Below are 19,822 nucleotides of genomic sequence, written 5' to 3'. Positions count from 1 at the left end.
CAAAATGCATTCGAATCGATATAACCGTCTACAGAAGGAAAGTACCTCGCTATTTCAACCTAATGCGGATTCAACGAAAACTAATCTCCAATCATCGAATGTGCTACAATTCTATTCGTTTAACAAAAAATATAATCACACTGCCTTTCGTACAGAAAATTGCTTTGATATGTCGCGGTCAGTCGTAGGAACGCACTATGAAAGAAAATACGATCGAGATAACGATGGTTTAACCTTTAATAATATTTCACGACTTAGATACGATAATAATCAACCGTTTTTGTGTCATCCTGTTCGATCGAACGAAATATCGGATAATAACATTTTTCGATCGAATTCGCTTAAGACAAACTTATTTTCCCAAATTAATCGAACAAAACAAATAACACCGTTGAGCAAGAATACAGTGAGAAGTTTAGGTGTAGATGATATTAAAGCGAATTTTAACGTGAGCAAACTTGTTGAATGTTCCGCGAAATTTTCTAAAAAATTTCCTACCAACAGTTTCCCGGTAACAAATTTGGCTAGTAGCATGAAACAAATAAACGGTAGCAATGGAGTTTCTAAAATGATAAAAACAGATTTATCATTAAATTCGGCACAAATTTCTAATGTTAAAGAAAATTCTATTAAGCTTCTAAGTCTTCCCATGAATTTCAAATCACCTTTGGAGAATTCTACAAATTTACAATTAAAATCTCCAAATATGCTACTTAATTCCGAATTTATGAAATTGGGAAGTTTAGTTACACCTATAACTGATAGACCGCGCACAGAACTTTTTTATGCGAGTTCCCCTTCAGCTTCTGACGTTACCAGAAATTTCATGAAAAATAACGATATTAAAAGCACTATCTGCATTAATGAAACGATCGGTACATGCAAGGACAAGTGCGAAGAACACAAGCCAAAAGCAAGTTTTCAAAAAGATAAATTTGATAGAAGTACATTGGTAACTGAAAAATTTGCAAAATTTTCAATCCCGCAAACTATAGATATTCGTACAAATGTAAATTGTAATGAAATTAACTGTTCCATGTTGAATGCAAAACGAGACGAATATGAAGACAGATTTTCAAATATTAGAAATATAAACGATTACGAATGTGTGGATAAATGTACAAGTACAATTGACAATGCTTTAGACATACTGCAAAATATGCTGAACAGCGTTAAAAGATTCAGAGATAAAGATATGAAAGAATGTAATGATCAAAATTATCAATTCAAAGAAGTAAAATGTAAAAATATGGATTGCATCTACAAGAGCGGAAAAAATAAGGTTCTTTCGGCAAAAATAAATGCAGCAGAAATAACGAGACCAAAGTGCATGAAGATGTTACAGGAAATAAGAAAACATGCCGATACATTAGAGGAAGAATTAACCAGTGTGAACAAAAGTATAAGAACTAAGAAAAAGGGAAACGAAAAGTTAGTTGCAGGAAAATCTAATGTTAAACAACACAGTGATATGATTACACAGAATCCTGAAAAGAAAAATATTTATATACAGGAACCATGTTCACACGATGATATAAAATATTTTCAAAGTCCGCTATTAAGACTAGAAACTAATTTTAATTCGCAACATGTTAAAAGAGCAGATGTGATCCTTTCACGGATCCATAAAAAAGGCACCTATAAGAAAGATCACAATAAAAATGATAACAGTTATGAAAGAAATAATATTAAATATCCTGGCGATAACTATTCAACAAATGTGAAAAATGCCCATATTCAATGTGCAAGATCTGTGTCTTTTCGCATTTTTGATTCGTCAAATTTTAGGCCAATTGCTACGTCCACGCCTAGAAATATCGATGCACCAAAGAACGAGGAAACTCTTTGTTACATATCAACTTGTACCCAAACAACTTCTATATATAACGAACAAAGTTTACAAATAAAGCAAGTCAAGAAAACTGCGTCGACTGAATTAAATGATTATTCGGTAGGACAAGAAAACAAGACGATCAATTCAGTAAATGTAAATAAAGAAATATCCTCATGTTGTGATGAAAAAGCAATTATAATGCTATTTTTAACGAAAAACCTGAATAGTAAATGTTTGAAGACTAAATATAAAAGATCAGAGTTCTTAAATTTTAGGTCAAAATGTTTGACCGGTACATGTGTTATATGCGGTAAAAAGAAATTGATTAAATATGGTTTGTCCAGGCGAAAGAAGCGAATACCTGTAGCATTTAAATTAATGTCCGTAACATATAAAAGTGAAGCTGTTCGCTCTAATAGTAATCATCGCGGCTATGAAAAGTGCTCAGTGAATAACTGCAAAGTATCAGATTTATTAAATACCGTATACACGCAATCCTCCAATTTACAGATCACAACTGCCACCTCCGTTTCTTGTATCTCGGTTGGCAACACAAATAGCATGAAAAATTTTGATGAAGAAAGAATAGCAAGAAATGACGGCTGCGTATTAAGTTAACAATTAATAAGAGATAAAATTGATAATAGAGTACAGTTATCTATTGAAATAAATGTAAATCATAGTACACCAGTTGTAAGATCTTAATTTATAACCTAATTGTAATAATAACGAACAAAGCCTAAGTTGATTGTAATTTTCTATTTTTGTGGGATGATATCGATTGTATGTAGTAATATAGAGAATAAAAATGTTTTTATATTATGATATCTAACAGGAATGAGATCTAAGCATAATATTTTTCACTGTAACTTTTAAGATTATTGTAAAATTTTAAGTTGACAAGTTAGTGTTGTAAAATTTTTAGTTGACAATAAGACTGCATTATCATTACTATTTAACAGAAATTGTTATTAAAATAATGTACGTACGACTGATATATCATAAAAAAAGCTTATTGTATTTGTCTATATAATTTACTTCCGCAATTAATAAAGTGAAAATGTGATTGTAAAATAATAAAATGTACGATATTGTTTATTGTCAATACCAAATTTTATGAATTTCTTTTTCTTATCACTTAAGATATCGTTTAGCACTTGAGAATGATATTTGTCAAAGTATCCTAAGAAACCTAAACCGTTACCTATATATATCTTTTTTACATAATAAATTTTGCAGGTATATCAAACTTCAGGAAGATGCAAATTTTTGGATCGCAAAATGTCAAAATAAAGAATATAACCAGTATACAAAGTAATTATTGTCTGTATTTAACTCATTTCCCAGAATATATGTATATGTGCAAATGGAAATGTAGCAAAGCGAAAGCAAAATATTTTGTTAGTTCAACTAAGGATAACCGTCGTTATTAAAGATTTTTAATCAGGTACGCTGAGACTTGCTTCTGTAAGAAGTATATAGTCCAGTCAGAGAATAAATATTCAAATAACTCGTACGTTTAATTTCAACGATTTTTTCCTTTTGTATTTAGTAATTTATTATATCATTCTTTTATTCCTTTACACATATTGTTATGATCTCGATGATCGTACGAAACGGTGAACATGTAAACTAGGTAATTACAAATAATAAAAATAAAAAGCCTCTCATAAGATTTCTCTTCTAAACGTTCAGCTATTCAATTTGATTTATGTATGTATATATATATATATATATATATATATATATATATATAAAATATATATATATATATTATATATATAGTTATATGTATTTTATATATATATATATATATATAATATGTATAATCTATATATAAAATACATAACAGAGGCTCGCACAATGTATCTATCGTTTTACAATTCACGATATTTAAATTATCAGTTTCTTTCTTCGTTACAATCGGTGCCAGCCAGTTTTCTCTTCTCAGCGTCCGCTGTATATCGATTCGGTAATTACAAAAATTTCTTTTATGTACCTTGCAACTCCCTACGTCTTGTCATAATCCTACTATAATACAAAAATTCTTCTTCACCTCGCTTCGCCAGACATTTAATCTTACACCTTTAAGAAAAATTTACACAGAACTCGCAACATCATGAATGAAATACAGGTATTATGTACAAATATTTATAATTATACATATATACTTTATTTCTTGTGGACGTTATTCGAATACGATCGTCCAATAACTTTTTTATTCGCGGATCCCATCTAGATAGCTGGGAAACTCGATGACTTGTAAATGCAAACCTATTCGCACGATCTTCATTGTCGCGTCTGATAACGTAAAAAAAAAAAAAAAAAATTTATGGTAATTTATGGTAATATATATATATATTCGTTTACTTTCTTCTTTTCAACGTTTGAGAAACGAAACACACATCTTTTTTTCTCGTTTAAATTACAACACATGCCAAACGAATATAATTAACTTTTCCAAATAGAAAAATTTAGTCGCTTTTACTCTCTCGATCTCGCAAAACAACTAAAATTACCATTTCATGGTACACTTACTTCCGTTACCTCATCTTTTTTTATACAGCTTATGATACAAAGAAGTCGATAATATTTCATTAAAATTTTGGACAAGAACAAAATGCTTTGTTAATCACGCGCCGCGAGAAACACTTGCCCCTAAAGTAATTGTTTGAAAATTCATAGAAGCATCGTATCAGAATTTCAAATGAAAGTATCGTGCCATTGAAACTTTTGTCACTTTTATTTAAAATAATAAATTCTTATTTAAAAAGGAAGGAAAAATAAATAAATATATAGAACAGAGTGTTTGCCCCGAAACTTTTGATTTCCAAACGACGTTCAATTTGTAATGTTCGTTGAAATTAAAACAAAATTGTTACATATAATCGTTCTGTCTGTCCATTTGTCATTATTGTAAAGTACTTAAGATCTTTAAATTCTTTAATTATTGGCAAACTGCCTTGATTGGAAAGTGCTTTTTTAGTTTCTTCACACCCAGCCATTCTTTCTTTAGTGCTGAAAATTTGAAAAACACTGGCTTTAAGAACATTTAGGCCTTTCTAAGTTCCAAGTATAAATATACTTACATCTGTATCGATAATATACGGACAAGTCGGAAGCAATAATTGATCTTGACTTGATCGAATCGAAGTGTGTGCAGCATTTTATGGATGCTTCTCGTCATTTCTCAGAATTCCATGACTCACACAAACCGGGCCATGTTAATATGCGCAGATGAGAATAATAATACGATCGAGGAAATAATTCAACACGACACGCTCAGTTTGCCCGAAAAAGTAGAAAAGTTTCTTACTAAGAGTAACTCTTTTTACGATTTCAAGTTGGATACAGAGGTCGAACAAGTGGCTAAAAATCCCCGAGCTAAAACCGATTTAAAGCAGAAGAAGTTCTTAGAGTTTTTAATACACGATGGACTTGCGGTCGGAGTACGCCGTTATCGTCAAGCTATGTGCGATGCCTTGCCAACGTTATATCTTGACAGAATAAGATTACTCGATAATAAAATAAAAGAGAGACGATAATATAGCCATGTAATTGCAATATGCAATTATATAAGCAAAATCATAAATTCCTAACAAATACATTTCATAAAAAGGTTTTCTTTACATTCTAGGTTTTCTTGTGGTTGACTTATGAAAAACATACAATAATATTAATAATTAATAATAATAATAATAATAATAATAATAATAATAATAATAATAATAATAATAATATAATATAATAATATAATATTCATTGTAATTAACTATAACGTCCATAAAGTATTTTCTTCGCCCTTCATTTTTTGTACACGATTACTAAAAACATTTCTTCCGCTTCTTGTTGAGAAAATAAATATTAATATTAAATTTGAAATATTATCTCGTTTTTTGTTTGCTTTTTTCTCTTTTATCACTGATCTGTAATCACTTCAACTACTGTCTTTCGTTCGTGTTAACTAGTTACAGTACATTATTATAGTCTAAATCGGCAAATCGACTTGCCTAGTAAGTTTATAGGCCTCTTTAATAATTCTGGAACATTGCCGTATCCTCTTCTCTCCTAGTTTATTCTCTTCGTCATTTACATCTTCCCTTTTTCCATACACCACACAAGCACACCTTCCTTTTGCAATAAATTTCAAACTTTTAGCATCTTTTCTACCATATTTCTGGTGTCTCACTTTACACTAAAATTCAAAATAAACGAGTTGATCGCTGCTCGCAACGAGAAAGAGCTTTCTTTTAGAGGCCTGGTTCGAGAGGTCACCTATGGTTACTGCTGCTTTGATCGTTCATATCGTACAAAACTTGTGCGATTGTTCTCGATGATTCGACATTACTTAATGCGACACCTGCCAAATGTGGTTCGTACGCTCTAAGATGCCTGAAAATCAAAATACCAGCAATAGTTGTAAAATGTGTAAAATGTGTAATATATCCTTAGCATAATCACTTGTTTATTTGTTGTTACGAAAAGATCTCGTAGAGATGGGGTAGAATTACTTAATTAAAATGAAACAAATTATCTAATTTTTTAATCGAGGTAAACTGACAAGACACTGGAAACAAAGCTTACCTTCTGCCATGTGTTGAATATATGACTAGGTTTCTGAGAATGAGAGCTGCTGTCAAGCGAATACTTTTGGTCACTGGACCTTCGTTGTCATCCTGTTGAAAAATCACAAAACAATTAAGAATTTACTTTACTCTAAATTATATGTTAAAGTAAGAAGATCATCTAGCCACACTTTTAAGTAACACTAAAACAAATATAATATATCAGAGTATAGCTATTATTTCATGATGTTTGAATTAATTAGTTGCAACAGCTTCGAACATTAGTAAAATACAATTATGAAAACAAGGCGGAAACATTGATTTACGATATGATGTCGCATGTGAATAGATTGGACAATTTCAACGAATATCAAATTACTCTTTTATGTGAACAAAAGATACACTGACATCATGAGTCATAAAATATATATACAATTTCTAATGCTAATAAGTAATTTAATGTGAAAACAAAAAATTAATTGTAGCATGCTTTAAAATAGTTTCGAAAATCGCTAATAACACAAACAAATTGATTTCATTTAAAATTACTACAAATACATATATACAATTGATATTGATAAATTGACCACCAAACAAATATTTTTTCTTTTTCTTTTTTTTTTTTTTTTTTTTTGTACCAAGAATATAAGTAAATATACATATTCGTAAAAAAAAAATATATATATATATATATGTGTAAAGTTTCTACGTATCTTTGTAAACGTAACTGCTAATTAGCAATCCAACATACATAGAAAATTTTTTTCATTAAAAATCGATAAAGAAACAAATCTTCGTATTTCAATATAGATAGAATCGTTAATTTTTTAACCGCGATTAATACAAAAGGTGGTTGCCCTGTATCAAAAGCGCGACAAATATTCTACGTTATGCTTCTTAAAGTATTATATACCAGCACCCTTCATCATCATGAATACACTTCAACTGCGTGAACACATAAATTATACAGCGACGCCAGCTACGAAATGAAACTAAAATGAAATCCATGCTAATAGAACATACGTACGTATACAACGAAAAATGTGAAATTAAAAATTAAAAGAACACAACGTATGTTACGAAAAACAAAAGAGATGTAGCGCAAAAAAAAAAAGTAGGCGGCAGGAACAGCGCACAAGGGCTGTGGCTGTGAATCGTGAATCCTTTCTTTTATTTTTCTTTTCTTTTTTTTTTTTTTTCAATTTCTGAACACGTTTTTACCTGTTCTGGTGGAGGATTTTGCCCAGGTCTGGGGGAAGAAGAGCTTGAAGTGGCTGCAGCGGGCTTGGTCGGCCTTTGCTGCTTTGCCGAGAGAATAAGAAATTTCATTACATTAACAAAACTCAATAGACTCTATGAACCGTGGGACTATAAAGGATTCTCCGAAATATTGACACAGTTTATATCATTAAACGCGTTATCTTTGACATTAATATATCGTGCTATCTCGCGTAATAATTTTAGTGCATTTGTTACCCCATGATTAAGAAGTGTTTTGTGCTTCTTTCTTTTTACCGAAATTACCACTAACTTACAACTATTTGCATTATCATAGTTCATTGTAACTTGTGTAAATTTATATGTGATCTTACTAACCATTAACTCCTTTGGATTTACAAATTCCAAGGCGTGCCGTTTAATAGCATGGAATGCTGCATTCGGTGCATACCCAGGATGATGAGGAGCTGACGGTGTCGACGTGGAAACTTCGGTTTTGCCTGTTACCGTCAACTGTTTCCTTCTTATCGACATTGTCTGTAAAATTGTCAGATATATAGCTTTTATAGCTTTAGTTAAGTTCTTTTAAGATTTTTTTTTCTTTCTTTTCTTTCTCTCTTCTTTTCTTTTTTTTCTTTCTTTTTTTTTTTTTTTTTTTTTTTTTTAAATGATATCAATACATACCTCCGCGTTACAATGCCTATCGTATAAATGTGTCATTAACGAAAATCTACGTCTTTTTAAGGCATCGCAACTCGCCCAAAGACATAATATTTCCTCTCCACCAGTTGGACAATGTGCTTCGCAGACATGAAGATAAACTTCGTGTGGTGTTTTAAATTGCCTGTAAACAAAGAAATGTATGAATTAAACAATATTAAATGGCGCAACTAATTCAATTTTTACTAAGCTTATAAAAACAAGAACTGGTTTATTAACAAGAACTTTATTTTAAAATGTAGGACATTTGTCGTAAATTCTTAAAGTTCACTCTTAAATTGCTTTATGCCGAGAAAAATAGTCAATTACCTTAAACAACCCCGCCATTCGCACAAATAAGCATTAGGATCGATTTTGATGGTGATGGTCTTTTCTGGTTGATTCTGGCTCGTAGACGGCTTGGATTCCGGTTCTGTGGAGGTTGAGGAACTGACAGTCTTCATTACTTTAGCAGGTTGTTTCGCCGGCAATCCATGCGTTGCAGCTGCTTGATGAGGCGTGGTAGGTCTGGTAGGGGGTGGAGTAGAAGCCGGTGTTGGTGTCACCACTCTCGATGGTACACTAGTTGACACTGGTGTTTGTTGGGCCATTGCAGGAATCGTGACAGTCACTGTGTTGGGATTTGTTTGTGCCACGGAACTGTTCACTATTATAGAAGTTTGTGGAATTGTGCCTGACGTTGGAACCAAAGGCGGGGGTATATTACCGAGTGCCGGACTTTGCAAGATAGGACGTGAAACTTGTGTAACAACAACCTGTTGTCCCTGAGGTGTGACGGCCACCATTTTTTGTTGGGTTGGCTGAGCAGCTGCTTGAGATTGTAGAATAATTATCGTTTTTGCACCAGTCCCTTGCTGCTGTGTCGTCTGAGCTACTAACACAGTCTGCGCTTGACCTTGAACCAATGTCGTTTGTGGTTGAGCTAGGACGTAATTTTGACCAGGCACGCCACCAGAAACAACATACTGTAATTGACCTCCTGCTCCTTGTTGCAATAAAACTTGCGGTTGCGGTTGGGCCTGCCTTCCTTTTACTGGACCAGTTGGTATAATAACTTGATTATTTGGTTGAATCGTTTGTTGTACTACTATTTGCCTAGGTGCTGTAACGATAAGTTGTTGTGGCTGTAATTGTGGCTGCTGCTGCTGCTGTTGTTGTTGTTGTTGTTGCTGCTGCTGCTGTTGTTGTTGTTGTTGTTGCACTTGTGGTTGCGGGTGTTGTGATTGTGGTGGTGGCTGTTGTGGTTGCTGCTGTGGTTGCTGTTGCGATGGCTGCTGCTGTTGAGGTGGTTGTTGATTAATTTGATTGACGAATACGTGAGGTTCCTCTTTTATCGTGATAGGATCCTCTTTCATCGTGTTGACAGGTTCCTCCTTTATCGTGATAGGTTCTTTTATACTAATAGATTCTTCCTTAACACTTACATTAACGTTCTCGTCAAGATCCGTTTCGTCTTCTATACAATCCGCTGCCAGAGCAGCATAAAGATTCGCGGCTGTAGAAGACACGGTCACTTTCTCGTTATCTTTATCATCGTCCTGTTCTTCAGACTTTATACTCGAGACAGTAGATTCGGCGGTAGTCGAATCAACAGCAAGATCCGGCGACATCGTACCATTGGAATATTTTACTTTCTTTACATCTACTTCATCTAATTCGCTGGCAGATCGTTTTATCCCTCTGGGTGCTTCGATCAAAGTATCCTCGGAGACCTCCGTCTCTTCTACTTCAGCTTTTATTTTAATGTCAGTAGGAGATTCTTTTAGTACTTTCTTAATATGATTTTCTACTAAGTCCATTCCCTTGTCATTGATTGAATTTTTCCCTAACACGCCGTTTAAAATCGGCTCCTTGTCGACTTTCCTTTCTAACAAATCTGCAAGCATCATACTTTGCAGGGGTTTTTCTTTAGACGTTACACTAGACGAATCTTTCGAAGATCCATCTTCCTGCGCGTCGATGTCCATATTACTAGGTGCACCGTTTAACAGAATTCCCTCGAAACTCGTCAAAGAATTGTCCTCTTCTATACCGACACCAGAACAATCCCTACTACCACCGATACCACTACTGGATGCCAAAGAATTGTTGGTCGAGTCCGAATCTTCGGCGATCGATGTACAAGTCGAACGTTGGATCGCTTTGTTCGCTGTAGTTACAGTTATAGCTGGAGGCCGACATACTTTAATGGTTGACGATATGTGATTTTCGGTTGAGTTCAAAACCACCGTGGAAGAAGTTGTCGATGTTACGATTTGGTTGACATTCTCATTATCATTTACTTCAGTCTACGATATAAAATCAAACGAGTATAACTTACTAAATTTAAAAAATTATAAAATTACAAAACGTTCGCATGGTTTGCCATAAAGTTCATATTGTACCTTGTCACAATTATTAGTGATAATAAATTTGGCCCCGTTGAGCCTTTGTATCTTCTTGGCAGGAATGGGTGTGATAGCTGGCTTTTGCTTCGAGTTGACAGGAGTCTTTGGGAGTATTGTGGTTACGCTAGTTGTAGTTGTAGGTGGTTGCGATATATTGGTTAACTGTTGTTGCAGTAACCTTTGTTGTTGTTGACGTTGTGCAACCTATATAAATAATACAAATCAGAGATACGAGACTTACTTTTCATATCTTTCTTCAAGAAATATTACTTCTTGCGTTTTTCTTAATTATTATATAGAAGAAAATAACTCCAATTTCGAAAACCATGCTTTTGTTAGTAATATATACAATACGCTATTATTTTTCACTCTGAACTAAAAAAAGAAAAAAAAAAAGAAAAAAAAAGAGAAAAAAGAATAATCGTTGTTAAATATTACTTGGAAATTTCAATTGGACGATAAAGACAAATGTAAAACGTCGTCTCTTGAAATAAAAAAAAATAGCATAACAAAAACATAATATTGGTAACTACTTCAAAACGTTGGAAAACTCATTGAAATCAAATTTGTTAAGACATACATTCACTAAGTACGTTTCCAAGTGCGATCTTATACTGTAAAATGGTTTCTCTATAATACAAACGAATAGACATTATTTGAAATTCAAATTTAATTATCCTACGCACATATCTGTCATAGCATTCTACTTAACGTAGTAATTCAATCACACGTCATGCTTCGTCTCATATCTTTTTCTTTTGTATAGAAAATATCTCTTTAACCATCCTACAATCTATGGTTGCACTTCAATGTACTAAGATCCTTTTAAAACTCAGTGTCCTATAAATATAAAAAAAAAAAATACTACAGTTTTCATTGTTAATGTACAACAATGATACCTGGTTGCTGGTTATTAGCTGGTTGGCACTGATGCTGGATGCGATGCTAGCAGTAGTGTTTGTTACACAGGCAGTAGGGGTAGTCACACAAGTCGCAGCAGTACTGGGCATGCAGTCGCTGCTGACCGTTACCTTAGTAGCCAGAAGGCTTTTTATTATGGAACTGGATGTAGTACCACTTCGATTATCTTCCTTTGCAACTACCTGGACCGTTTGACACTGTTGCTGTACTTGCTGGACTTGTGGTTGAGGCTGTGTTTGGGAACCACTTGACAGCAACGCTTGACTCAGGTGAGGATGCGACACTGACACCTAATCAACAACGATGGTAATGTAATTTGCAAGAACGTTGCGACATATCGTAACATCGTTATATTACGGAAATATTGATTCGTTTAGCTTTAAATGGAATCTACAGAGGCCGCGAGAATTACATACTTAAACAGTAATACTTTAGTTAGCCTTATTTGGAAATTATTACACTGCAAGATAGTTTATATATTAGACATATCGTATAGTACGCGAATGATTCAGCTATATGCCGCGAACAATTTTCTACGCCGACGATAATGAATCTCATAAAATCTGTAGCAGCATTTTGTTTATCGTTGTTAAGCACGAGATGAATTGACATAACATAAATCGATTTAATCAAATAGAAAATGTATGTATACTTGTTATAGAAGAATATCGTCATCACATAGCAGGAATTATCGTGTATTATATTACGATAGAAATATTACAACTGCATAAAGATTATTGCAATCAAAGAATGCGTATTCGTGAAATAATAATACGTCGATCATGCAAAGATAAAACTGTTTAGCCAACATCGCATCTATAACTATTACTGGTAAAAAGTGTAAAACAGAGAGAATCGTAAGCTTTAGTCGATATACGTGAAACGAAATGATCGGATTTGAGCAGAAACTATTATTTGTAAATATCATTTATAGTAAACGGTATATATAATAAGCGCTATAATAGTAATTTTTGCTTAAATTAATATTTATATGCTATATTTATATATTTAATAAGCTTCGTTCTGTTATACACATCAGTTTACAGTTAGACCCTACTTATTCGAAGCAAAGAATGGTTATACATTTTGATACATTTCATATAAATATGTTAGAGATTAAAACGCTTCTTTACCAAGGCAAGAAAGTTTTTGGAAAAGTAAGTCGTTCGATGATGCGGATTTTACACCGTTCACATATTTACTTATCTGCATGCACATATATCGACGGATTCGACACAGGATTCGAAACATGCAAAATGTAAGTTTGTTAAGGGAAGCCCATAATATTATAACAGCATAGTGAGACCATAACCAAAATAAGAACCAAGGTCATGAGTGGTAGAGAGAATGGTAGAAAGCTTAGGACTTGGACCCACCTGACTTTTAGAATCAACCTTGGTGACTGGATTTTGGGATTGAGTTGCAGTGTTCGAGATACTGGATGGTGGTTTCGGTGGAGCAGACAATTGGGCTTTTAGGATAGGTGACGCTGGGGCAGGGGTTCTTGGAGGCCCAGATGCAGGATTGTCTAGGGCCGTGCTATCAGGAGCAGGACTTATACTCTTGATTGTACGCTGTTGTACGGGAAGCACCTTTACTGGCGTTGTGTTGACTGCTGGAATTGGAGCTGTGTTAGTCCCAACCGCAGTTTGGCTCGGATAAGTTACTTGGGGAGGTGTGGCCCGTACTCGGATTCCTTCGTAATACTGAGTACCGCTCGTTTCACCTTTCAACGGATTTGGTCCGACGCTTCCACCAAATACAGATCTATAAGGAAATAGTTTCGTACGGATAAATCGATTTTCGTCGGATACAGCTTGAGCGAATGTTATTTCGTTGGTGAAAATCAGAGATTACCTAACACATCTTGGAAAGTGAAGCGGAGCGATAACGCCTCTTCTACCGATCTTTGTGCAGCAACCGAGATACTTTTTGTATAACTCTTCCTGTTCTATACGTATGCCAAGCGCAGGTTCGAAGGTAGCTCTTAACCAACTCAGAGCGAACTGCTCGTTTTCCTGTATGATTTGTTGATGCGCGTGCTGCTGTTGAAGCGAATTACTCGTCTCCACTGCTTCTAAACATAGACATAGAAAGGAGAATATCAATGTATCGTTAGGTGTACTCTTCGACGGTGTACTCGATTAGTTTGATATTATGTACTGTGTGTGGTAGATTTTGTCGCAGTGGCGGCTGGTGTCGTTGGTCGCGACGGTGCTGGACTAACAGGAGCTGGTGTCGCGGTGACTGTAACCGGTGTGGTTGGTACAGAGGAGGACACTGTTGTAGCTGGGGCAGTAGCGGTAACCGGAGTGTTCTGAGTAGCGTTTGGTGGCGGTGCTACCGTGGACACTGTCTCGATCACCCTCATCAGAATACATGCTTTTGGACCGTAACTTTGAGCTTCTACGGTAACAAGAGCGACCAATGTGTCGATAGCTCCGCGTACGCGCGCAACACTGGTACATGGCCTTTCACCTAACGAAGTCAACGCGTACAAACATTCCAAGGTATATACCAGAAGAGCTATGTCGTTCAGAGCCAAAAACCTACGAAAAAAACACAAGTTCCTATGTAGTACAAGTTGTAATATATATATATATATATATATACTAATAACTGTCCTTTGTATCGGTTATGAATATAATTATACGGGGAAAGTTGTTTGTACGGTGAAAGTCGATAATTAAAATTTGCGATATGGTTAGCAAACGAACTAAACGAGGAAGATAGGTTTCTTTAGAAAGCGTTGGAACATCGTTTGAGGGGAAAAATTATTGTATATCGAAATTTATGAAAAAAGATTCACCTGCATATAAGTTCATATACATTGTCTTCTAATCCAAACCTAATGATTTCTTCGTTGCTGTCTTGTTGGCTAATTTTGTTAAGCACCTCCAAGCAGGAAATAACGATAAACCTGTCTTGGGATTCGATTCCCTTTGCTACACACGACAATACAACATCGGTTATCCTTTCACCAGCTTCTTTTAAGATTATTTCATTCGCTATGTTGCCTAGTATATCGAAACCAAGTTGGTGCAAATTACTCCACCTTGCTCGCACACAGAGCAATACAAATCTCAAGAAACATCGATTTCTTCCTAATACAGCGGCGTTCTCTGGAGTGAAACTTAGATTCCGTAAGATAGACGCTATTTGTAGCACACGTTGGCCATAAGGATCCTGCGTTCCGAGAGTTCGTCCGACACAAAACAAATCTTTGTCCTCCTCTTCGAACTTTATGGAGTTTTGATTTTGATCTTTCAGAATGTCATCTTGATGCGAGCCAGTTGGATCCAGCCTTGGACAGTCTGGTATCACCTGCAGCGATACATATTTTCCGATTACGAAACGAAAACGAATCTCACAACAAAGGAAGCGAACCGGCGGAACGTGAAAAAGTTGAACGAGACGCGCGGACGTAATATTCAATCGCATCTTACCCCGTCGACTTCCATCGACGTGGAAGCCTCGTCGTTCTCCGTTGACGCTGCGTTTCTGTTCTGCTTCTCTCTCTCCAAGATTTTCCGTCTGGAGAAGGTCTGCGGACTGGCGGTTGGTTTCTTCATAAACGTCCTCTCGTTCGTAAGATCTATCACGTCCTGGGAGTCGAGAACGTCCGACCAGAACGAGTTGATCGAGTAATTCCTCACGCGGGAATAGACCTCGATGAAGAGCTGCCGTGTGCCGGGTGAGTCGAAGATACCGGCGTGCGCCAGGAGTATGTTGACGAGACGGGGATACTTGTCGAGACGTAGGATGTGCTTGCCTTCGTTCGACAGCAACGTGCACACGTTGATGGCGAAGTCTTGTTCGTTGGGAAGAGGCGAGAGAAGCGATAGCGCGAGTTTATCGTAGTTGGATGGCTTGTAGAGGTCCGACGAAAGGCCATTGTAATCACGAAGAGATTCTACAAAAGACACGTGACAAAGATGCAAAATTAATTTATCGTTTATGCTAATTGACGATGGCAAAGTCTCGTCTATATATCTATAGCAAACCTGTGCTATATTTATCGATCGTTACGGTACAGTAAACGATCTCGAGCGATTTTTCTTTCCGTTGATAATACGCAGCTACGCGAAATACGATGGCGAACGTTTGCCATCCAGATCTCTTCTTATCGAGCCGTTAACTCGTTTCGTTGCTTCTCCCGATATCGTTAACAACGCGACCAACAGAAAAGCTAAATAGAAAGTATCGGTTTAATAGATAGACGACGCGTGATCGATAGCCGCGACAAACTGGCAAAAATACATCGATCGCTTAACGTTTTCAAAGTTGGAGAAATTTTCGGCGCGTAACGTAACGCTATGCAAATTTAACCGGTGTTCTCGCGAACCTCGGCAAAGTTTGTCCAGTAAAACTAATAAATCGAAGCATTTTTAAATGGCAGTTTACTTTAGTTTTCCCTGCTCGCTGTCGAAGAATTTAGTACACGGTTGTTAATTCCAGGTGGCTGGTTTTCCAAAGTGAACTTTTTCACTTTACCATTTATCATATTTGTTAGAAATTTTACGTATATCGTTAATGCCGAGAAAGATCTTATCGTTAATGCCGAAAATCTTTGAAACGGTGTATCAAGGTTCGAACGGTATTGCAAATGGCTCTTTCGTAAATAAAGGAAGACCGGAAGATCCGCTCGCCGCTAGCCGACCGGCGACGACGCCTCGTGCAACTGGTGTGATCGACAAATCACGAATGTAAGTAGGTTGTACACGGTCAGGGCCAGATTTCTACGAAGCAACGAAAATATCTGGATCGGACGCGCCGTTTTTCACCCGTTTTTCATCCTAATCGTTAATCGACACGGCCGTTTTAAGAATTTTCTCTATACTTTAAACTTACCGTACGTATACGCGGTATGGTTGTACGGAATAATTGGCGAGAGAGGAAAAAAGAAAGAAAAAAGATTAATATTTGATCGAGGAGAAGCAAACTGCGTGAAACCAGAGAAGTAGATCGGCTCGTTTCTGATCTTTTAAATTGAAACAATCGACAGACAAAGTCGACCATTATGCTCTTAGCGATAAATCGGATTACGTAGATTTCAACGAGATGTACGGCGATTCGCATAAATTGTAAGGCAAAATTAAGATAAATGTTCTTTCATTCCGAGATATTTATATCTTCATTCGGTACAGGGTACGATAGTACAACTAAAATTAACTACTTCTGCCGGCTGTCTGGTAGAGTGGGCGTTCGACTACGTATAAAAAGCGTCTAATGGAATATCGATAAATACAATATCGACGAATCAAACTATATAAACACGGGGTCAGTTTGATCGTTTTCAAAAAAGTAAAATAAAAGAAAGAATACGAGTTTCAACGCGATGCTTCAACGGAATCGTCCTTTCTTTCCAACGGCGTAGGTTAGGTAACAAGGTTCGAACAGACTGCAACTCGCGATATTATCGCAAATCGCGGTAATCTTTTGCAGCCGCAAAACCGCGATCAATATCGCGCGTCCCGGGAGAAATGCTACTTTTGGCCGGAAACTACGGAATCCGTCGGCGGAAGCCCAGGGAGGGAGAAACGGGGCAAAACGAAAAACGGGCGCGCGGTAAGGACGAGAAAAAGGATAACGCTGATAAAATTCTGCCCGTCCAGATTCTTTCGTATTCGTATTTCTGCTTGAACGTGGCGATAAAATATATGATTTATCTCGTAACGCGGCACGCTTTACGTTTAAGCTTTCTTCTCTGCTTCTTCTAGAAAAGCGGGCCTCGTTTTTACTTTTTCTTGCCAGGTAAATTCGAAGATCGCTTGCGATCCAGATAAACAAAGCTTACGCCTCGTGTCCAAACAACCATTAGATCTAGAACGTTCTATCGTACGATCGACCATAAAATGGACATTGCTCCGAATTTAGTTTAAATCTAGTAAAATCTATCGCAAACGTAGTAATACCGGATAACACGGAAAATATTCGAGAGCGGTGGAAGAACGGATAGAGACAAACGCGAAGGGACGAAAGAGGAGAAGAAGAACGAGCAAAAACGTATTGCACGCGTTTATCAAAGAAATATTTCGCATCTTTTCGCTCTTTCTTTCGCGATATCTTTTTATATATCCCTTACCGGAACGTTCGTGAAACGTTCATCGAAATATTAGGCTTAATATTTGCCTATTATCGAACGATTGCCAATATCGCCTAAAGAATTATCGTTCGATACGCGACACAAGTAGCACGCGTCATAAATTATTGCGCGTCGATCGATGTAAATATTAACGATTGTCGATATTACGCGACGACGTAATCAACGTAATCTTTCCTTCGATATCGATCTGTTTGTCAGCAAGTTGCGAGAAAAATTCATCGAAAAAGGTTACGTAACGGGGATTATAGGCGGCCAGTTTGAGAAAAATAAGTAAAATCGTGGTAAGAATAATTCTTGGCAATAATCGAGGACACTTTCGAAAACGACACGAAAAGCCCATTCTTGGCAGGAGTAACGAGTCGTCTTTGATCGGCCAAGCAAAGATTCGCTTCCAGGCCTACGAGTTGTCGCAGAACTTTCCTCGCGCTACGCATCTTACGTCCTAATTTTATCGTTTCATCGTTCGTTCCAGATACGCAACGGTCCCATTACTCGTTGCACTAGCAATTACGATTTTCAATCGCAACGCGTAAACTAACGGCGATCGACGTAGCAACTTGACAACGCTCAACTTGTTATTTATTATCGCGCTTCCTTCAAATTTCATCATCCGCTCGAACACAATCGTTAAAGTCTAATTTCTACGAGTTTTACCGTTTCACTGTCGACGTACTGCTGCGAAGTAAAGTCGAAATGGCGTTTAATTCGCGCGTTTGCACGCCTGCACGATCCGCGGAATCGCGTTTAATAACTGCAATTGCTGCTCGTGCAATGCCTATCAACTCCGATTACTCTACTCCTATCCTCTTCGCCGTCTTGCCTTTAAACGTGACGCGAAACAACAACGTTAAATTCTAATCGTCGTAATCCTCCCAGCCTGCACTGGCAACTTGAGAATAACTTTGTCGCCTATCCAATGCTTTTTAGTTTTCTCTTTCTTTAAATTTAACTCTGAAAATTAATATATATATATATATGTTATTAATATAGAAAAATTTCTGTTAATCTCATTTTCGTCAACTCGACGTAGTCATTTCCATTTATACCCTACATTCCTACATCATCGGCGAAAAAAAGGAGAAACGATTTATCATCGCGAAAGTACATATAAAGTTCGCGTGTTAATAATCCATGCAGAATGCTTGACACGCTGCCAACTGTCGGCGGAAATTCTAAAAGGAGGCGCTCGTAAACCGTTTTAACGCGACTCTTCGTGTCGATGAAAATAGTGTAAACCGACGCCGTTGAAAGTTCATTTTCTTCTTACAGTTTTACCATGAAAATTCACAGTTCAACGACGATCGAACAATACGAATACTTATCACGGTAACGGCGAGAGGGCTGCAGACGGCACGCGTGTATACGCGCATCGACGCAACACCACCGAGGTTATTTCTCATTCTTCGTGGCCGATAACAATGACAGGAGCACAGCGTCCTCCAGCGCTCGTTGTCTTTTCCCGCGTCCCGTCAACGCACTCGCGTGTAAATGAACGGCTTTACAGAAGAGCGGCCGATAAGCGATAGAAGAGTAATTTAAACTCCATTGTGCTTCTCCCGCGTAAACACTGAAAACTGCTAAGAAAAGGCGGATCGAGCCGGGTTTCAGCGTCCGATTATCCGTCGTACGCGATACGATAAACGCGAGACAATAACCGTTTGAAAGTAGAGAGAGAATATTTATAGTTTATTTGTATCTTTTATCAGAAATCATCGATTACGCGTTAAATACTGCGTACTAAGCTCAACTACCTAGTAAACCTCTTATCCTACCAAGCACTTTGGTGATCACTAAAGTTATTTAAAGCGATAACCCTTCAACTACATACATATATGCACATACATGTGCATATACTCGAAACGCATACGTCCAAGCTGACTCTCGGTCAGCGTGACAAGTTAATTAATCGATAATTTGATCGAGTCTCTCTCTCTCTCTCTCTCTCTCTCTCTTTCTCTCTCTCTCTTTCTCTCTCTGTCGATAAATACGAAGAGAGAGATACACGACGAATCGTAAGAGGTTAAGGACATTGTTTTACCAGCGAGTAATGCGCAAGGTGTGTAGGGGGCGC

General features: G+C 36.6%; 1 protein-coding gene across 6 annotated transcripts in view; it reads right to left on the bottom strand.

Moving 5' to 3' along the window:
• Positions 1 to 3,352: 3,352 nt before the first annotated feature.
• The window catches only part of LOC100643146 (AT-rich interactive domain-containing protein 2), a 57,120-nt gene continuing 40,650 nt past the window's right edge, over positions 3,353 to 19,822 (bottom strand). For 3 of the 6 annotated variants that reach the window (XM_012319345.3, XM_048406685.1, XM_048406686.1), the window contains 14 exons: positions 15,092 to 15,558; positions 14,455 to 14,969; positions 13,809 to 14,194; positions 13,503 to 13,722; positions 13,022 to 13,412; positions 11,624 to 11,935; positions 10,722 to 10,928; positions 8,647 to 10,625; positions 8,302 to 8,461; positions 7,996 to 8,154; positions 7,621 to 7,698; positions 6,419 to 6,510; positions 6,110 to 6,226; positions 3,353 to 6,029 (listed from right to left, as the gene is read on the bottom strand). In XM_012319345.3, coding sequence (XP_012174735.2) covers positions 6,020 to 6,029; positions 6,110 to 6,226; positions 6,419 to 6,510; positions 7,621 to 7,698; positions 7,996 to 8,154; positions 8,302 to 8,461; positions 8,647 to 10,625; positions 10,722 to 10,928; positions 11,624 to 11,935; positions 13,022 to 13,412; positions 13,503 to 13,722; positions 13,809 to 14,194; positions 14,455 to 14,969; positions 15,092 to 15,558 — 5,093 coding nt within the window. In that variant the 3' untranslated portion in view covers positions 3,353 to 6,019. The remainder of the gene's footprint in view (positions 6,030 to 6,109; positions 6,227 to 6,418; positions 6,511 to 7,620; positions 7,699 to 7,995; positions 8,155 to 8,301; positions 8,462 to 8,646; positions 10,626 to 10,721; positions 10,929 to 11,623; positions 11,936 to 13,021; positions 13,413 to 13,502; positions 13,723 to 13,808; positions 14,195 to 14,454; positions 14,970 to 15,091; positions 15,559 to 19,822) is intronic. The other 3 variants (XR_007224373.1, XM_012319347.3, XM_012319346.3) reach the window with 3 other exon arrangements.

This window comes from Bombus terrestris, chromosome 6 (genome assembly GCF_910591885.1).
Source record: "Bombus terrestris chromosome 6, iyBomTerr1.2, whole genome shotgun sequence".
Lineage (NCBI taxonomy): Eukaryota > Metazoa > Arthropoda > Insecta > Hymenoptera > Apidae > Bombus > Bombus terrestris.
This window is presented reverse-complemented; position numbering and strand designations above follow the sequence as displayed.